This window comes from Drosophila mojavensis, unplaced genomic scaffold (genome assembly GCF_018153725.1).
Source record: "Drosophila mojavensis isolate 15081-1352.22 unplaced genomic scaffold, ASM1815372v1 contig_80, whole genome shotgun sequence".
Taxonomy (NCBI): Eukaryota; Metazoa; Arthropoda; class Insecta; order Diptera; family Drosophilidae; genus Drosophila; species Drosophila mojavensis.
Genome location: NW_025318906.1, coordinates 4,518,245 through 4,537,458, shown reverse-complemented (window position 1 = coordinate 4,537,458; position 19,214 = coordinate 4,518,245). Strand labels below are relative to the sequence as shown.

General features: G+C 41.4%; 6 protein-coding genes across 9 annotated transcripts; 5 read left to right on the top strand and 1 right to left on the bottom strand.

Moving 5' to 3' along the window:
* The first annotated feature begins 25 nt into the window (after positions 1–25).
* Positions 26–1,812, top strand: LOC6578708 (tyrosine--tRNA ligase, mitochondrial). The gene is made up of 5 exons (XM_002004580.4): positions 26–254; positions 316–648; positions 716–1,290; positions 1,349–1,537; positions 1,595–1,812. Exons 1-5 carry the CDS (start codon positions 118–120, stop codon positions 1,753–1,755), a joined length of 1,395 nt encoding a protein of 464 aa, XP_002004616.1. The 5' UTR covers positions 26–117; the 3' UTR covers positions 1,756–1,812.
* On the bottom strand, positions 1,794–2,725 carry LOC6578707 (uncharacterized RNA-binding protein C365.04c). The gene has a single exon (XM_002004579.4). It carries the CDS (start codon positions 2,618–2,620, stop codon positions 1,835–1,837), a length of 786 nt encoding a protein of 261 aa, XP_002004615.1. The 5' UTR covers positions 2,621–2,725; the 3' UTR covers positions 1,794–1,834.
* A 619-nt stretch (positions 2,726–3,344) lies between these two features.
* LOC6578706 (larval cuticle protein 9) lies at positions 3,345–3,834 on the top strand. Its single transcript, XM_002004578.4, has 2 exons — positions 3,345–3,454; positions 3,518–3,834. Exons 1-2 carry the CDS (start codon positions 3,443–3,445, stop codon positions 3,779–3,781), a joined length of 276 nt encoding a protein of 91 aa, XP_002004614.1. The 5' UTR covers positions 3,345–3,442; the 3' UTR covers positions 3,782–3,834.
* Positions 3,835–3,937: 103 nt separating this feature from the next.
* Positions 3,938–8,637, top strand: LOC6578704 (histone-lysine N-methyltransferase eggless). The gene is made up of 8 exons (XM_002004576.4): positions 3,938–5,266; positions 5,324–5,441; positions 5,499–5,788; positions 5,850–6,102; positions 6,166–6,674; positions 6,743–7,492; positions 7,546–8,256; positions 8,322–8,637. The coding sequence occupies exons 1-8, from the start codon at positions 4,058–4,060 to the stop codon at positions 8,526–8,528; spliced, it is 4,047 nt and encodes a 1,348-aa protein (XP_002004612.2). The 5' UTR covers positions 3,938–4,057; the 3' UTR covers positions 8,529–8,637.
* A 126-nt stretch (positions 8,638–8,763) lies between these two features.
* Positions 8,764–16,521, top strand: LOC6578703 (epidermal growth factor receptor substrate 15-like 1). Of its 3 annotated transcripts, XM_002004575.4 has the most exons (12): positions 8,764–9,205; positions 9,305–9,541; positions 9,608–10,371; positions 10,439–10,760; positions 10,834–10,923; positions 11,168–11,230; positions 11,364–11,561; positions 11,634–12,077; positions 12,135–12,323; positions 12,388–12,462; positions 14,674–15,277; positions 15,341–16,521. In XM_002004575.4, the coding sequence occupies exons 1-12, from the start codon at positions 9,140–9,142 to the stop codon at positions 16,072–16,074; spliced, it is 3,786 nt and encodes a 1,261-aa protein (XP_002004611.2). In that variant the 5' UTR covers positions 8,764–9,139; the 3' UTR covers positions 16,075–16,521. The 3 variants fall into 3 exon arrangements, with proteins under 3 accessions (XP_002004611.2, XP_015018774.1, XP_032585532.1); XM_015163288.3 differs by lacking the exon at positions 11,168–11,230 and having other exon boundaries at positions 8,765–9,205; XM_032729641.2 differs by lacking the exon at positions 15,341–16,521 and having other exon boundaries at positions 8,765–9,205; positions 12,943–14,696.
* A 126-nt stretch (positions 16,522–16,647) lies between these two features.
* LOC6578702 (glutathione S-transferase 1) lies at positions 16,648–18,370 on the top strand. 2 transcript variants are annotated; one of them, XM_002004574.4, is made up of 3 exons: positions 16,648–16,749; positions 17,499–17,601; positions 17,661–18,370. In XM_002004574.4, the coding sequence occupies exons 2-3, from the start codon at positions 17,507–17,509 to the stop codon at positions 18,235–18,237; spliced, it is 672 nt and encodes a 223-aa protein (XP_002004610.1). In that variant the 5' UTR covers positions 16,648–16,749; positions 17,499–17,506; the 3' UTR covers positions 18,238–18,370. The 2 variants fall into 2 exon arrangements, with proteins under 2 accessions (XP_002004610.1, XP_043866649.1); XM_044010714.1 differs by having other exon boundaries at positions 16,671–16,749; positions 17,489–17,601.
* The last annotated feature ends 844 nt before the right edge of the window (positions 18,371–19,214 follow it).

Here is a 19,214-nt window from a genome sequence, read left to right as displayed (position 1 = left end):
AACAGTGCAACAGCTGTTGCCAATCAGCTGTAGCTGTGAGTAGCCAAACATTCCGCATAACCTCAAGTTCCATTTGCTGGTGCAACATTACTTTATATCAATGATAAGTTTTGCATAATGTTCTCATTAAAACTCCGTATGCTACAGCCGCTGCACAGCAGCTGCTGCAATTTTAAGCGTAATTTCACACACAAAAACCTGCTGGAGCTGTCAGATCGAGGCTTCTTTCAGAGCATTTTCCCGGACACAGCAGCGTAAGTTAAAATGTTGATTTTCAAATGCTGAAATATTGTATGAAAATTTGTTTTGTTATAGACCAAGGATAAAGCAGCTCTTCACGAAATCATCACAAAGCATTTATGCTGGGTTTGATCCCACTGCAGACAGCCTGCATGTTGGAAACTTGCTCGTGATTATGGGACTCTTGCACTGCCAGCGAGCCGGTCACAAACCGATTGCGCTTGTTGGAGGAGCCACTGGTCTTATTGGTGATCCGAGTGGACGTAAAACGGAGCGTAATCAGCTGGGGCAGTCTGTGATAGAAACAAATTTGCAAGCCATTGAGGGACAGTTGCGTAGAGTATTCAAAAACCATGAGGATTGCCTTTGGGATACACGAAACAACAAGTCTCAACTGGCGCCACTTACGTGAGTAACATATTCTTATTTAAAAATTCAATTTTTTAATAATATAATATATATAATAATTGAATAGAATTGTTAACAATGCTGAGTGGTATGCAAATCTTAATCTGATCGACTTCATTGCCAACATGGGTCGACATTTTCGCATGGGATCAATGCTGTCGCGATCCTCCGTCCAAACGCGTTTGGAATCGGAGGATGGGATGAGCTTCACGGAGTTTACGTATCAAATCTTCCAGGCCTACGATTGGCTACATTTACTGCGTAAGCACAACTGTTGCTTCCAGATGGGCGGCTCCGATCAAATGGGCAATCTAATGACAGGTCACGAATTGATAAGCCGTGTGGAGCGCAATCGCGAAGTCTTTGGCTTGACCCTGCCCATAGTTACGAATGAGGAGGGGGATAAGTTCGGCAAATCTGCGGGGAATGCAGTATGGCTAGATGAAAGTAAGACATCGCCTTTTGCACTGTATCAATTCTTTTTGCGTATGCCCGACTCCGAGGTGGAGAAGCTCTTGAAACTATTCACCTTCATACCACTGGCAGAGGTCGACCAGCTCATGCGCGAGCATGCCAAAGAGCCAGAGAAACGTAAAGCCCAGACCCTGCTGGCTGAAGATGTCACCTTGCTGGTTCATGGCGGTAAATATAAGTAGATTTGCCTTTTTTATATATCTCTAATATCATTTTTCTCCCACAGAGCATGGATTAAAGCAAGCAGAGCGCGTTACCAATGCGCTCTACAAGGGCAACGTGGACGGCCTGGCCGAGTTGAACTATGAGGAAATCAAACAAACATTTCAGGGAGCTACTGTCGTTGATTTACTGACCGAACCGGGCATGTCCATACTACAACTGGCCATGAAAGCGAAGTGCTTCCCAACAGAATGTAAGTTAATTGAGAACATAAAATGCAAGTTTATGTAACTAAATTATTGTCTTCTAGCTGATGCCGTTCGTATCATCAGTGCTGGGGGCTTCTACATTAACCAAAAACGTGTGCAGAACATTGCAGAAGTTATAACAACCGGCATTCACATACTCCGTAATGGCGTATCCTTATTGCGCGTTGGTAAGCGCAACTTTTACATAGTGCGTTGGCAATAGTGAGGAATGTACACAATTGTTGAATAATTATTTAATAATTAAGTTATAATATTTTAATTACGAGTCTTCAACTAAGTATTTACATTTTTGGCTTGGGCTTGCGCCAGCGCTTGCGCGCCAACAAATCCTTAGCCTTTTCTTTCTTCAGATCCTTGTCGTAGAACTTTCCACTCTTTGTGAATGTCTTCTGCTCGTTACGCATCTCGGCCAGCTTGCGATTCTTCTGTTTGATAATGTTCTTCTTGTTGGCTGACTTCTTTTTGCCTGCCTCCGATATTTGCACCTTGATTTTTCTTCCCTGCAGCTCTGTATTGTGCAATCGAAAACCTTGCTTGAAACCCATTAAGTCTTCCATTTCCACAAAGGCAAAGCCTCCACGACGCTTTTTAGGGATGCGTATGGATTTGACTGCACCAGCCACTGAAAAGTGCGACTCCAGGTCGTCCTTGGTCGTTTCAAAGTTCAGATTTGTTACATAGAGTACGTGTCTGTTCACCTTAGCTGCACCACGAAGCAAGCTATTTAATTGAGCCGTGCTTATATGCCCATCCTCATGGGGTTCTTCCGCTGACTCGGAGGCCTCACTCTCGGCTCCTGCACCATTGACGGCTTGATCCACATTTTCGTCATTCTCCTCATCTAGTTTAGCTTCGTCATCATCGCTACTTTCCGAATCGCTTGGATTTTTTGTAGTCTCTTTGTCCACATAAGTACCCTCGAAAATCTCCTTACGTTTCTCGTCATCGAAATTCCCCAACAGATCAGCGGAGTCATCATTGACTGTCCGCCGGACTCTCTTGGGCTTTACATGCACCTCCACGTCGTAATCACTGCCAGATTCGGAGTCGCCGTCATTACCGGCCATTGCGCTATGTTTTTATTAAACAAAAACAATTCTCAAGAACACTAAAACAACTTCAGCACGTGTGAAACGTTAGCATTCCCTGTGAATGGCTAATTTACATGCTTCCTCTTCTTCTTGAAGCATACAAAAAGAAAATAATCGCGGGAACTTAAAATTTTTTGATCTTAATTTAATAAACTTGTTTTATCATGTGTTATCACAATTGGCGCTGATGTGGTTTTCATATATATTTTGTTCTTAAACATATTAGTACCTTGTTAAATATATTTTATTTATTTCAAACCTGATACTGAGCTGTCTAATATGTCCAGTGCATTTGTAAAATGAAAGAATTGATAAAAAAAAACCGGTTGAGTTATATAAACATTATGCAAATATTAACATGATTTAATTAGGGTTTTTGATAATTAATAACTTATTCATTGTTAAAGTGATATTAATATATATGTAATTAACTGATCAAGCCATTAAATATTTGGTGTTTATTTTATTTTAATTTTAATTTTTTTTTTTTTTTAATAAAATTAAAGAAGGAAGAAATTTAATTTAAATGATTTCTTCTCTGATAGGGGACAAAACATTTAGCTATTCTATATGGCAAGAAGATAAATAACTCAATTGCATAGGAAATATTCTCTAACTGGCTGCACCGAAAATTTTTAGCTAATTAAAACAGATCAAGTTTATTTTAATTTATGCAAGTTGTTAGGCAAGTTGCTAAATGTCATCTGACTTTCGGATGTATATAAAGACGTAGCGGGATCGTAGCTTTCATTAGTTCTGTTTCGCAGTCTGCTAACCGACAACAAAATATCCTTCAACATGAAATTCGTGGTTAGTATCAATATTGATGATAATTAGAAATTTTGTTATAATACATAATTAAAATGTCTGCAGATAGTCTTCGCTTGCTTCTTGGCTCTTGCTTTCGCCGATGTTCCAGTTACTGTCAAGGAGTATAACGAAGTGAATCCCGATAGCTTCAAATACGAATGGGCTACTTCTGATGGCAGCAATATCCAACAGGATGGCGTTTTGAAGGACCCCCACACCATTCTTGTTAAAGGATCATACGAATACGTGTCGAAGGAAGGCAAGGTCATCAAGGTCACCTACACCGCTGATGAGAACGGCTACAAGCCCGTCATTATCCAACAGTAGATTAGCCGAAACGAATATGAAAACGAAATAAATGCCATGAACATCTGAAAAAATGATTTGTTTAAATTTTCGAGCGCAAGTTATTTGAATTATTGTGAATGGTATATCATGCTTCTTTTTGCTTGAGTAGTGCTGGTAAACACCCTAAAAAGTAAGGGTAAGAATTGTGCAGCACTGTTGCAATTGCTGCTCTTGCTCTTTTTTGCAAAATTGTTTAAACAACTTTACAAACTTTTGTGTTGGATAAACAAAAGTTGTATAACTGTAAAATACAGCATGGAATCGAAGGCTGCAGCAGCAGACTGTTCAGAAAACGACGATGCAGCAGCAGATGATCCTTCGATTGAGGCAACGGCTTTGCCGGCTGGAAAGGCAAGCACAGCGAAAGATGCAAAAGCAGAGCAAGGGGAAAAGGCAGAAGGCGAAGAGAAAATGTCTTTGGATGAAGATGATCACGATGAGCCATCGAAGGCGACCTCCGAATCTAGGGAATCGGAGAAGTCAGAAGCTACTGAACAGGACAAGAACATTGCCGAAATTACATCAGAAAAAACAGAAGAATCGTCAATCATGGAGCTTGATTCGACCAAACCGATTGAAACTGATTTGGATAGCAGCATTGAACTAATCAGTAGCCCAATTTCCGAGCAGTTGGAAGCCGCAGATAAAAATACCAAAGGCTCAACTGACGAAAGTGATGCAGTTAAGGAATGCGTTGGCCCTCTAATAGATTCTACTGATGCACCTAAGTCGACCGAAGATGACTTGGATAGCAGCATTGAATTAATTGAAAGTCCCGCATTAAAAGAACCATCCGAAACAGATAATATAAAAGACAGTAAGTCGGATAGCGACAGCAGCATTGAGCTGATTAGCAGTCCGAGGAATACGGAAGGCAACAATGAGGGGGAAACCGATTCCAAAACGGACGATAAAGAGAGTGCAAATAGTAATCCTGACAAAGATGACAAAGACAAAGAGGAAAGTGAAGATAAGCAAATTATCACCGAGCACATCACAGAATCAAAAACAAATACAGAAGATGCCACAATAGTAGGCGCTAAGTTCGATTCAGCTATGTCAACAAAAAGCACAAATGTAGAAGAAGAACCCCTATTAATGAAAGTTGCTGAGGAGCCACAGCAACCCGATGAATCAAGCAATGCACAAAAGGAATCCCTTGAAAATGAGCCCATGGAAACAGAGCCTAGTCAAGAAGTCGAAAGTAGCATTTTAGTCAAGCTACGCGAAGAGGATTATAAAGAAACAAAACCCGAGGGTGACTCGAAAGAATCCGTTGACTATGAGGCGGATAACGAAATCTACTACAAGAAGGATTGCATCAACTGCAATTGCGAAAAGCTGCACAAGCAATACGTGCGCGCTAGCTTGGCAGCTCTCAACTACTACAAGGTGCCTAGGAAAGCCCATAAGAGACAGTACATATGCATGGGTTGCTATGACACAGCCATGGACATGTATGAGGTGGGTAGTCCAACATAAATGTGAAACGAAATATCTAATATATACTGAATTATTTAGGACTATGCGGGTCACTTAGTGGCCAAGCAACCACTGCTGTTGCGTACCTTCAACCAGAATCATGCGGACTTTGTAGCACTTGACAGTAGTGATGAGGAGGAAGACGATGATGAGCAGAGTAAGTGTGAACATATATCTTTATAAAAAAAGCTGATATCTTATATTCCAAGCGCAGGCAAGCCCGAGTTCTCAGCAAATGATTTGCAGCTAATTGAGAACGAGTTAGAGGATGCAATAAAAACTGTTATAAATAGAGTGGACCTGGACGACCAAATGGCTTGGTCGAAGAGCATACTTCAGGCAAAATCGCAGCGCATAGGCCAGGAAATCGAGATGGTCAATGACGAGCTTTGCAAGTTGCAAAATATGGCAGACAAGATGCACTTTGCTCTGTACAGTTCATGTCAAGTGGTTCACAAGCATTTGCCGCCGCTTGACCTGTACCACAACATGAACGATTATGTAGTGAGTACAAGAAAGAAATAATTAAATATTCATTTCTATATATATGCATTATATTTTGCAGCAAGTGCCACCCGCTGGTGAGATAGAACGTCCACCCATTCAGCTGAACGAGACCTACTACGCTGTGAAGAACAAAGCAATTGCCAGTTGGGTCTCAGTCAAAGTGATTGAGTTCACGGAGAGCTCTACGGTGGGCGGCAACGTCATTAAAAGCTATAAGATTAAATATCTAAATACGCCATATCAAATGGTTAAAACGGTAACGGCTAAACATTTGGCCTACTTTGAGCCGCCCCCAGTACGCCTAACGATAGGTGAGATACCTATATATATATTATATCTGAGACTTTCTAATATTCACTTTCATTTGTCAACAGGCACTCGTGTTATAGCCTACTTCAATGGCAGCACTTTGTCGCGCGGCAAAGAAAAAGGTGTCGTTCCCAGCGCATTCTATCCGGGCATCATAGCGGAACCCTTGAAGCAGGCCAATCGCTTTAGATATCTAATATTCTACGATGACGGCTACACACAGTATGTGCAGCATAACGATGTGCGCTTGGTTTGCATGGCGTCAGAAAAAGTGTGGGAGGATGTGCATCCAGGCTCACGTGACTTTATACAAAAATATGTGGAGAAATATTCTGTCGATAGACCTATGGTGCAGTGCACCCGTGGCCAGAATATGAACACTGAATCCAATGGCACCTGGTTGTATGCGCGAGTGATTGACATTGATTGTAGTCTGGTGCAGATGCAGTTCGACGATGACAAGAATCATACTGAGTGGATCTATCGCGGTTCGCTACGTCTAGGCCCTGTCTTCAAAGAAACGCAAAACGCCTTAAATAGCGCCAATGCCATGCAACAGCATCGTGTTCCACGCGTGAGTTTCCCTATATATTAAAGACTGCTACTCATATTAACTATTAATATTGTCGATTCTCTATTAAGCGCACCGAGCCCTTCATACGCTACACCAAGGAAATGGAGACAAGCAGCAGACAGGTTAATCAGCAAATGCGCGCCATTGCCCGGAAGAGCAGCTCCGCACCACAGAACGTAAATATGTCATCATCGTCATCTTCTGCAGCGAGTGCTTCCAATGCTGCTGCTGCAGCTGCAGCCCGGAATACTGTTCGACATTTGAACAACTCGACCATCTATGTGGATGACGAAAATCGGCCCAAGGGTCACGTCGTGTATTTCACGGCCAAACGCAATCTGCCACCTAAGATGTATACGCCACATGAATGTACGCCGGCCTGTCTGTTCAAGATCGTTCATCGCCTGGATAGCTACAGTCCGTTGGCCAAGCCATTGCTCTCTGGTTGGGAACGTTTAGTATTTAAGCAGAAGGCCAAGCGCAATGTGGTCTATCGCGGGCCTTGTGGCAAGAGTTTTCGTAATCTGGCCGAAGTGCACAAATATCTGCGTGCCACCGATAATGTACTAAACGTGGAAAACTTTGATTTTACACCTGATCTACGTTGTTTGGCGGAGTACTCCATAGATCCCACAATTGTTAAAGAAGCAGACATTTCGAAGGGTCAAGAAAAAATGGCCATACCACTCGTTAACTATTATGACAACACATTGCCACCGCCATGTACTTATGCCAAACAGCGCATACCGACAGAGGGCGTGCATCTTAATCTCGACGAGGAGTTCCTGGTGGGCTGCGATTGTGAGGATGATTGCTCGGTAAGTAGGCCTGAGCTGCCTTCCCAGAAACCAACTAATTGCCTTCCTTTCAGGACAAATCAAAATGCGCCTGCTGGCAGCTGACAATTGCGGGGGTCCGCTACTGCAATCCCAACAAGCCGATCGAAGAGATTGGCTATCAATACAAACGTCTGCACGAGCATGTGCCCACTGGAATTTATGAATGTAACTCGCGTTGTAAATGCAAAAAGAACTGCTTAAACCGTGTGGTCCAACATTCGCTAGAAATGAAGCTGCAGGTGTTCAAGACCTCGAATCGAGGCTGGGGTCTACGGTGCGTCAACGATATACCGAAAGGTGCATTCATTTGCATTTATGCCGGTCACTTGCTAACCGAAACTATGGCCAACGAAGGTGGCTTGGATGCTGGTGACGAGTATTTTGCCGATTTGGACTACATTGAGGTGGCCGAGCAGTTGAAAGAGGGCTACGAATCGGATGTTGAGCACTCACCGGCGGAAGAGGAAGAAGACACTTATGTGCCAGATCCTGAGGATGATGCGGATTTCATGCCCGCTAAGTATTATCAACCTCGCAAAAAGGATAAACTACGAGTCTCCCGCAGCCACTCCACCCAATCCACGGAGCAGGACTCACAGGAGAGGGCTGTGATTAACTTCAACCCGAATGCAGACCTGGACGAAACAGTACGAGAGAACTCGGTGCGTCGACTCTTTGGCAGAGATGAGGCACCCTACATAATGGATGCCAAAACAACTGGCAATTTGGGGCGCTACTTTAATGTGAGTGCATGCGTAACGCTCGCTGCCATAATCTTTAACTAAACGCATATTTAATTCGTTTGCAGCATTCGTGTGCGCCAAATTTGTTTGTGCAGAACGTGTTCGTGGACACGCACGATCTACGTTTTCCCTGGGTGGCTTTCTTCTCGGCCAACCACATACGCTCCGGCACCGAACTGACTTGGAATTACAACTACGAGGTGGGCGTGGTACCTGGCAAAGTGCTTTATTGTCAATGCGGAGCAACTAACTGTCGAATACGATTACTTTAATTATGTATACCTATATATGTATTTGTAGATGACTGCACCTAGTAGTTAACAAGTTAAACACAAAAACGATTAATATATATAATTAAATCTATAAAATCTTGAAAACATATTTTTCCCGAAATGTATTTTTAAATATTTGGTTCGTTAGGCTTGTATTTTTATTTAATGCAATTCGCCTCAAACTGTATGGCTTGCAGCCCTGGTATCAGGGTTAGTAAACGAGTTGCCTAATGGTGTAGAGACGCTGCCCAACACTAGTTAGAGGCCGATGCTGAAAAAGGCAAAAGCAAAAAATTAAATTTCATGTGTGTAATAAAATTGAAGCCGTAATGTGCTCAATTGCAACACTATAACTGTTCAAGTTGTACGTGCAACTCGCGGCGCTTAAAAATTAAGGAGCGTGGCCACCGTACAACCGCACACACATTATAAAAGCGAGTTCCGCCCTCGCTTACCCTTACGCCAATAAGAGAGAAAAAAATCGATTTTGTGATAGTGATAACAGCGCTTACGCTTAAAACAACGCAGAGGCAGAGAGGCAAATTCCGTGGCTTTTCTGCATACTATTTGAGATCGAAGTGTGCACACAATATACACAAATCGGTGGCAATATGAATTTGGATTTTACTAAAGTGTGCGGCAAGCACAACCTCGTCTATGAGGCGTACTACAAACAGGTAACGACGAATCGTACGCTGGAATTTGTGTGCGGCGGGTGACTAACAACCCCCTTATTGATTTTTTTGCGCGCTTGTGCCCAATTTTTATTTTTATAGATTGACCCAAAGGGCACTGGTGCCATTGAGGCCATGACGGCCGCTAAGTTCTTGAAGAAGTCAGGCTTAAGCGATGTGGTGCTCAGCCGCATATGGGATCTATCCGATCCGAATGGCAAGGGTTTCCTGGACAAGCCAGGATTTTTTGTTGCTCTCAAACTAGTGTCACTCTCTCAGGCGGGCCAGGTGGCCAATATGAACAACATCTACATGGATACGGTGAATCCACCGAAAGTGGTAAAATTGTTACACAACTGCCAGCGAAGAAAAACCAATACCTAATCTGTGTCACATGCTTTCCAGGGTGAAATACCAAAGGCCCTACCTACTCGCATACAGACGGTGCCAGTTGCCGGTGCAGGTGCCCCAAGTGGGGACTGGAGTATCAGTGTCATCGATCGACTCAAGTATGAGCAACTGTTTGAATCGCTAAATCCGCAGAACGGCATGCTACCGGGCAACAAAGTAAAAGGAGTGTTGATGGATTCTAAGCTGCCCATGAGCATACTGGGCACTATCTGGGATCTTGCTGATCAGGACAAGGATGGCAATTTGGATAAGCACGAGTTTATTGTCGCAATGCATCTCGTTTATCAGACACTCCAGAAGCGCACAGTGCCCAGTGTGTTGCCACCAGAACTTCGAAAGGCACCCAAGCCTGCGATGCCACCGCCACCAGCTGTTGCTGGAGTTAATGCTCCAATGCCACGCGCGCCCAGTGGTGAGGGCTTTGGCGATGGTGGCTTTGTGGCCAACTTTCCTAAAGATATTGCGCCGCCGGCAGCTATACCACCATTGCCCGTTGCTGTGCCGCCCATGACACGCATTCCACCAGTGGGAGCAGTTAGCGTACAGCCACTGATACAAACTGATCCACTAATACCCATTGGAGCACCACCGTCGGTGACGGCCAACGCTGATTGGGTGGTCAGTCCAGTCGAACTACTAAGATTTGAGGAAATATTCCGACAATCCGATTTGGACAAGGATGGCTTGGTTTCTGGACTCGAAGTGAAAGACATATTCATTAAATCGGGTATACCACAACGCACTCTCGCAGACATTTGGTAAGCAGCGCAATGTAATTTCTAAAAGATCTCAAATTAATACATTTATCCATTATTTCTTTAAAAGGGCACTGTGCGACACCAATCAATCGGGCAAGCTGACCGTGGAGCAATTCGCATTGGCCATGTGGCTTGTGGAGCGTAAACAGCGAGGCGTTGATCCGCCTCAAGTGCTAACGGCTAATATGGTGCCACCGTCAATGCGTTCAATTGTGTCTGGTGTGGAAGTGCAGCCGCAGGAGACAAAGCCGACATACTCAAACCCCGAGTTGGAGATGATATCCAAAGAGATCGAAGAACTGGCACGCGAGCGGCGTGCCCTAGAAACGGAAATCGCACAAAAAGAGGCCGATGTGCGTATCAAGAATGGTGAAGTGCGAAGCCTACAGGTCGGTAACTCATAGAACACCACATACGTATGTATATATAGAGCTTCTTATAATGAAATTCGATTTGTTGCAGAGCGAATTGGATACCTTGACGGCTACGCTAAAGCAGTTGGAGAATCAACGTGGCGAGGCACAAAAACGTCTCGATGATCTGCAGGCTCAAGTAGTTATCGTTGCATGATCTGAAATTGATCTTAAATAGCTTGAATATTGGGTTTAACTGCTTTCCTTAATATGTGACTTTGATTTTCATTGGGTTTAATTTGAATGATTTCCATTTCCCTTTTCTTTATTATTTATGTTCCTCCACTGTTAACACAAATTGGTACGCAATTATTTTACCCAAATTATACATACTAAACTGGTGAATGCACTTAAAACATTATATTACCATACGTAACGTTAAGGTTACCCAAAATCTGGCCGTGTTGGCCTCTGTAAGTCTTGACATAACCCGCACCAGAAATCAGGTTTGTTTATTTATTATCGTTTGTGCTTTATGTTTGTGTGTTATGTTTCTGTGTTTATGTTTAATTTATTTTTATCTTACAAGAAATGAAGAGCAATGGCATTATATTTAACCTATGATTGTTCTGATTGTAGGTGACCAAGATACGGGATCAGTGTCACAAGCAAGAAGAGACCATCAACGAACAGGAGGGCGAATTGAATGCCAAGCGCTCGGAGCTGCAGAAACTCAAGGATGAGGAATCAGCACTACAAAAGGAATACGACAACAACAATCGAGAGCTATCGAAGCTAACAAAACATCTGCAGAATACACAGCTGCAGATTAGTTCTGTAATTATTTATAAATAGACTCTTAAAATTTGTGTATATTTGCAGCTTTAACCAATGTATTGTTGATTTTAGGTGCGCTCGATGGTCACCCAGCTGATGGAAACGCAGCGACAGATGACGGATGCATTGCTAATTTGTCGCGCTGCCATGGAGAATCAAAATGCTGAACTTGTCTCGGAATATCAGTTGAAAATTGAGCCAGACTTTGATGATGCCCGCAAAGTATTGCAGAAAGAAGTTGAAATGCCCAAAGATGATCCATTCCAGGAGAACAACAGCGGTGCTGCTAACAATGCTACCAATGGCTTCGACAACGATCCCTTCAGCGGGCAGGCTAGCAGCAAAGCCACGCCGGCTATCGGCGGCTTTGATGACAGCTTCAATATGAGCTCTGGCTTTGACAGTGGCTTCGATGCATTTGGCCAGAGCAGCGCCAGCGGATTTGGACAAACGCAACGCGATCCATTTGGTGGCGATGCGTTCGGTGCAAACAAATCAAATGCCATAACGCCAGAGGTGAGCTCTTCATGCTAATTTGTAAGATTAGATTAAAAATATTTATTGTATACGCAGCCTGGCAAAGATGATTTTGGCAGTGATCCGTTTGCGGCGCTGCACGCGCCCACGGGTCAGGGTCAGGTGCTTAGTCCCAATGCGCAACGTTCTGGCCCGCCACCCCGACCAGAATCACCTAGTCCAGCTTTACCACCAAAGAAATCCAAGGTTCCACCACCTCGACCAGCTCCACCACGCGCAGCACAGGTAAATTAATTTAAGTAATATAGTAATTTATTTGACAGACTAACAAATACTCTCAAATTTATAGCCTACCGGCGGCTTTGGCGCTGGCGGCGGCGGTGGAGGCGGAGGATTTGCTGACTTTGACGATTTTGACAATAAGGTTGGTAGCAAGTTTAATGTACGTTGGGATCGGTGGTAATGCATGCACATCGCACCGCCGCAATTATTAATTTGTTAAATAGTTGAAATTGTTTTCACACAATGTTAAGTTTTTGTTTGCATTAACATGGCATTATGTATGCATATATATATTAATATTTTACTACGATTCGATTATTTTCGTTATTAATTATTATCACTAACCCACCCTTCAATTATTTGTAGTTGTGTTAACTTATTCTTTGATTCACCTAAACGAAACCCCTTAACAAATAAAAAACATTCTGCACTCGAACATTTTATTTTTGGTTTAAGTAGAAATTTTAATTTAGTAATTTGACAATAGTTATATTGCTTATTGATTTGGGCAATAATGCAAATGCAAGAGGTACATATTCGATCCTTAAACACATTGCCTTAACTCTGCTGCCCGTACGAAACTAACTATTTGCTTTCATCTCTTGCAATTCTCTATTTTCAGTGAACATCTTAATAATAATCATATTTCAATAAATTCATATAAATATATATGTATACAGTTTATATATATATATATATAATATAATATTAACACGACACACACAGATAGACACAAACTCAGTCAGCAGTTGAGCCTAGCAACAAATTTGAAGCGTACAAAACCTAATTGCGTATACTATATAGACATTGCATATAGGACCCATATATCAGAGTTCGATCCGGCTGAGTATTCGTATTTGTATTACACACATGGCCGTTCAGCATACTCGCAGTTTTCATGCCTAATTAGATAAATGTACTAAATTCAATTCGAATCTGAAATCAATCAATTGATATATCAAAAACATAAGCAAAACAAAACGAAACCAAAAAGTAAAGTTATGTCGTGTTTAATGTAGTCAAAGTGTTTAAAGTTTAAATTTAACTAACGTCGCCACACTATGAAATGTTGTGCATTATTGTATTTAAATCATATTTACTTGAGATTTGCTTTCGTTTAAAGACCAAATAATCATATATACATTGCATACTATTATGGAGCATATTTCAGAAATTCTTAAATGCACGCCGAACCGTTTAGTTTGGATGAAATGCTAGTCTCGAAATGATTGATAGATTCATATATAACTCAATTAAGGAATTTAAATGCAAATTGTTGTTGTTTCTGCATATAATACTAAAGTTTATAGCAATTATACAAGACACACACATACATACATACACATATTTAATTGCATATATACAGCCTATGATCCACCATTAATATACATACATATATGCTCGAATTTCATTAGCCTGTAACTTCCAAGATGATTGCTTTACTATTGATTAAATAATTTTCCACAAATGGAAGTTACATCAATTGCTCGTGTACTCGAATTGCATTCCAACCGAAAGCTATATAGAATCAGCCGATTATAGAATCAAATTGTTAATACTTTTAAAAGACGCGTTGCCATCGACTAAGTGAAGTAGGAGCCATAGGATCGAATAACAATTGTTTTTCGTATGCACTCTGGATAATTGGTAAACGATAAATTATAGATAATCTAGTCCCACATCAGACTCTTGTTTGTACAATATGTTACGATATTTGTTTTGAGAGACATGCATACAATATATATATATACATGGAAATTATATATATATTTAGTACTATATACAACCACGAAACTGTTCACATACCGAAACCTAAAGCTTCCCGTACATTGATTTTAATGTTCAATACATAAATACTTATACATATAATGGGTACCCAAACTAACGTGTAACACCATCAAGTTTTGCATTATTAAACAAGAAAAATATCTAAATATGTTCGACATCATTAATAATAATAATAATTATAATAATAATGCATATAACAATTGAGTTATGATAAACAAAAATATAACCATAATGAGAGAATAAAGAAACATTTTTGTCGCATCCGGTTATATCAGCTTTGTTTCCTGCAGGTCTCCTTCCCCTACTTATCTTCTCCACAGCAGCTACACCCGAGTATATATATTATACTATATATATATAAAAGTTTAAAGTTTTTCATTTTATTATAATTTATGGTATTTGGTTTTAATTTGCCAATATTTGGTAAAGTTTGTCTAATTCATTGACTTAATAGTTTATTTTCTCTCTTCTTTTTTGTAAATTAATTTGATTTGTATTTATTTTTTCCTTCTACTCACAAAAACACACCGATTTGTTTGCTCATTTCCCACATCCACTGACACAGCTAAAAAACATTCCAATCGGTAATCCAAACACCACCACGCCCATACCGGCGCCTAATGCCACGCTGCTCGATAGCTTCTCGCTGTTTGATGACCCTCAAAGCCAGGGTAAGGCAGCCAGCACTAGTACACCAACACTGCCAACCCTGCACCCACAAGCCTCCACCCACACACTGCTATCGACATCATCGGCATCAGCATCGACATCGGCATCGGCAACGGCATTGACATCGGCATCGACATCAACATTGACATTATTATCTGCATTAGCATCCGCATCAGCCCCCACAGCAGTCAGCACAAATAACCAACATTTGTCGCGTTCCAATACACCGCTGCAGACACAGGCCACAACGGGAACCGGCTCAGCATCTTTAGCTGGTCTTATTGATGCCTTTGGCGGCAGCAATGTCAGCAGTATCAACAAGCCGGCTGCCACTCCAGTGCCTATAATACAAGGGCCAACCGACTTTAACGATGACCCCTTCAAGGACTATCGCTATGAGGATCCCTTCAATATCAAAGATCCCTTTGCAGATGATGATGAGAGCACGTCTGCAGGGGGAGCGAGCAAGAAGAACTTTGCCGAGGACTTCAGCTCGGAGGGTATGTGCTGCAGCAGTTTATAAATCAACTTCGTCCACATTAATCATACCATTTGATTTTCAGATGAGCTCCCCCCGAAGACCGTGAACAACAATAACAAATCAAAGACGGCCACACCCCTCAGCAGTGAATTGATGCATCAGTTTGATGCATTCAATCTGAATGCCAGTCCTGCACCTTCGCAAAAATCGGCCGCATCGAATCCGAAAGCACTGGATGCTTTTGCTGACTTTGACGACTTTGCGCTGGAGAAACCTGCAGAGGTTGGCGAAGCGACGAAGGGAACCACCAAAGCAAATCTGAACAAACTCAACGATTCCTTTTTCAATGCATTTAATGACAATTTCAATGACAACAACTTTAACTCAATCAGCTCGAAAAACAACGAACATGCTAAGGTCAACTCGAATGTGTCCGCGTTTGATGCTTTCGCTGTTCAGAGTACGACAGCGACAACAACAAAGAAATCGGACGCCAAGCTCTTTGATGCATTCAATGATAACTTCGAGGACAGCTTTGGATCTGTTAAGCCTGCAAACTCAACCACGTTGGATACTAATTTTGCTAAGTTTGATGCGTTCGATGTACACAACTTTTCCAACGACTTTGGCAAATCGCTCAACGACAGCAATGCAAACAAGGGCAAGCTGAATGGCAGTGGCAGCGGTACCACCAAGAAGAACCAGGAATCCCTGACCAAAAAAAATAATGAAAAGTTTGCAGCGGACTATTCGAAGCCCGAGAGCTATGACGCCGATCTGGAGGAGGCCCTCAAGCGGAGCATACTCGATAACTGAATTATTTGGCTAACCAAAAGCAGTTATTAATGTGATGTTGCATACGAACAATCTCGACATAAGCGATTTGCATGCTCGCATTAAACGGCTATATACTAACTAATACAGCTATACTATACAGCGTTTTAAAGCAACTTTCTAAACTGTAAAATACGCATGCTTTCAATTCTTATAGGTCATTTGGTGACTACAATATTGCAATAGTCGTGTATCTATACATATATATATATATATATATATATATATATATATATATATTCCATAGTGTTTACACTGCAGATACTTTGATTGTCTAAAACAAACCGAAAATGCTGGTATTATATTCATTATATCATATTTAATAGTTTAAATGTAATCGACATACACGTTAACGTGCTTCTAATAACGCGTTTGCGCATATGTATGTACACCAAAACTCTATGAATAAACCAAGAGCAATATATTAAACGCCTCTCGCTCACTAATACAATCATATCCGAGATCTGAGCTCCTAGCTCAGCGCTCTGAGCTCTGGCTCTAACGAACTGTTCTACTCCCGCTCTCTGGTTTCGTTCAGTGAGCGCTCTCCACTCGTATATTTTACGTTTCGATTTTTCAGTCACATTTCCGAGTTCGGCGCGAGCGGTCATAGAAAAGTAACTTGTTGCGTCTAGCATATAAATAAATAGAAATTATGTAAGTATATTAGTGCAAATGGATTTGGATGCGCACAATCCAAAAAGCAACATGCTGAGAGGGAACTTCTATAGGAAATTATACACGACTTGTTTATTAGCGCTGTTCTCACGACAATCACACGGACACACACGCACACATAAACACAAACATTAAAGCGCTATAAAAACGATTTGCCGGCAATGTCGATGTGTGTGACTTTAAAACAACAAACAAGACGCGATCTGGCAGTATTTTTCCTATTAGTTTGTGAATGTGTCATATCGCCCTCCATATGCATCTATATATACCTATACAAGTGTTAGTGTGAGTGTATGTGAGTGTGTTCCCCTACTAATTACATTTATATTGTTTGTGCTGCGCTGCGAATTCATGTTTGTATATAATAGTGCTTGTATATGAAGCGAGTGCCGGTGAGATCCCACACCGATATACCTGTACATAGCTTTGTACAGGTATTTATATATAACAAACAGCCTGCACACAGAGGTCGACTATACGGTGCAGCTGGGCATTAAACAGAGCTTTCACTGTGTGCACTCCTGATATTGTGTTATCAGCTGTAGGGGGGCTCACGGAGACAAGTCTTTTACATATGTACATATGTATTTGTAGGCATAGGGCAGGTACTACTGTCTGTGTAGATGTGTGAGTAAAGTAAACATACGATGAGCTTATCGCACAACCAGATATGATAGGTGTTTATTAATAGGCGTGTTTTAATCTAATATTATTTAAATGACTTGCAGCGCGAGCCATGTCGAAGCCAGCCCTCTATTACGCCACACTGAGCCCGCCCTCGCGCGCTGTCATGCTGACGGCCAAGGCAATTGGACTTGAACTTGAACTGCGGTAAGTGCAGCCCACACCCAATGCATTTGGCCAATTAATGAATTGTCTTTGTTTTGTAGCCCAATTAACCTATTGAAAGGTGAACATCTGACGCCAGAGTTTCTGAAATTGAATCCTCAGCACACGATTCCCACATTGATCGATGGCGATGCTACCATCATAGACTCGCATGCCATATGCGCCTATTTGGTGGAGAAATACGGCAAGGAACATGAGTCACTGTACCCCAAGGACTTGGTCAAACGCGCAAATGTAGATGCCCGCCTCCACCTGGACTCTGGCCACCTGTTCGCCCGTATGCGTTTCCTCTATGAACCAGTTATCTTCTCTGGCTCCACTGACTGTTCCGTTGATAAGATAGCCTATGTGCAGAAGTGCTATGAGATACTGGAGGGCTTCCTCAAGGATCAGACATACTTGTGCGGCAACGAGCTGACCATTGCCGACCTTTGCTGTGTGGCAACCGTGACATCCGTGAACGATGTTGCGCACATTGATGAGTTCAAGTTTCCCAAGGTGCACGCCTGGCTAAAGAAACTTTCGGAGCTGCCCTACTACAAGGCCACCAACGAGGAGGGTGCCGAGGAGCTGAAGGCACTCTTCAAGGCCAAACTAGCTGAGAATCGCTCCAAGTAGATTCAGTTATTAATATCCATATATGTTATATAGTAGCCGGCATTAGCTGGCGTTTCCTTGGTCAAGTTTATAAGTTTTTAACAAATACTTTTATTAGACTATCTTGGGTAAATAAATTATTTTATTTACCCGAGATATAGCTGTTCGTTTATTTTTGTTTTATTTTTTTTTTTTATATTATATAAATGTAAACTGTAACTGTTTCAATGCGATTTATTTGCAGGCAAAACTAAAAAATATATTTGACAGCATACTTTTCGGCATATCGAAAGTAAAAGCATTGTCTGATTGTTAAGAAAAGATTGCACATTCTTGGGCTTGGAATTTACTGCAGGATGCATAAATTAAAATGTAAATTTTCAAATGCGAATATTTCGAGTCAATACAGACCAATTTGGGAGCAACATACTTTTGTGAACTCGAAAATACAACGAATTTCGATTGACACTAAAGATTTCACATTGAATGTGCTTTCAATTTTTCAGCAACAAAGTTTTTGTTCCGCGAGCACCTGTATAGATAGATTATTTACCCATCCCTTCAGTAAGTAAACTTATATAAAAATTATCATTTTCATTATTTTTATTTTATCAATACACATACAATTAAATCCTATTATTTTATGTCTTTATTACATACACTGCACATACACTTTTATATCTTAACCTATTACGTCGTAGTATTACATAGCATTTACATACTACAATATTGTAATTATATCTTATATTACATTTAGCAACAATATTCTTAAAGGTACAATAACGGAAACGGAAATCGCCCTGGGGTGGACCGAAACGGCATTAAAGGCAGATCGGTGCATAGGTTTGATTTTCTACTTGCTTTCTCTTTTCCTTTTTTTTATGGAGGGGGGGTGGGGAGGGCTTAGTAGTAGCTGGTTTTTGAATTTAAATCGTCTTTCACTTTCAACTTTTGGTCTTTTCACTTTAAGGCAAAGCGCAAATTGTACATATTTAAAG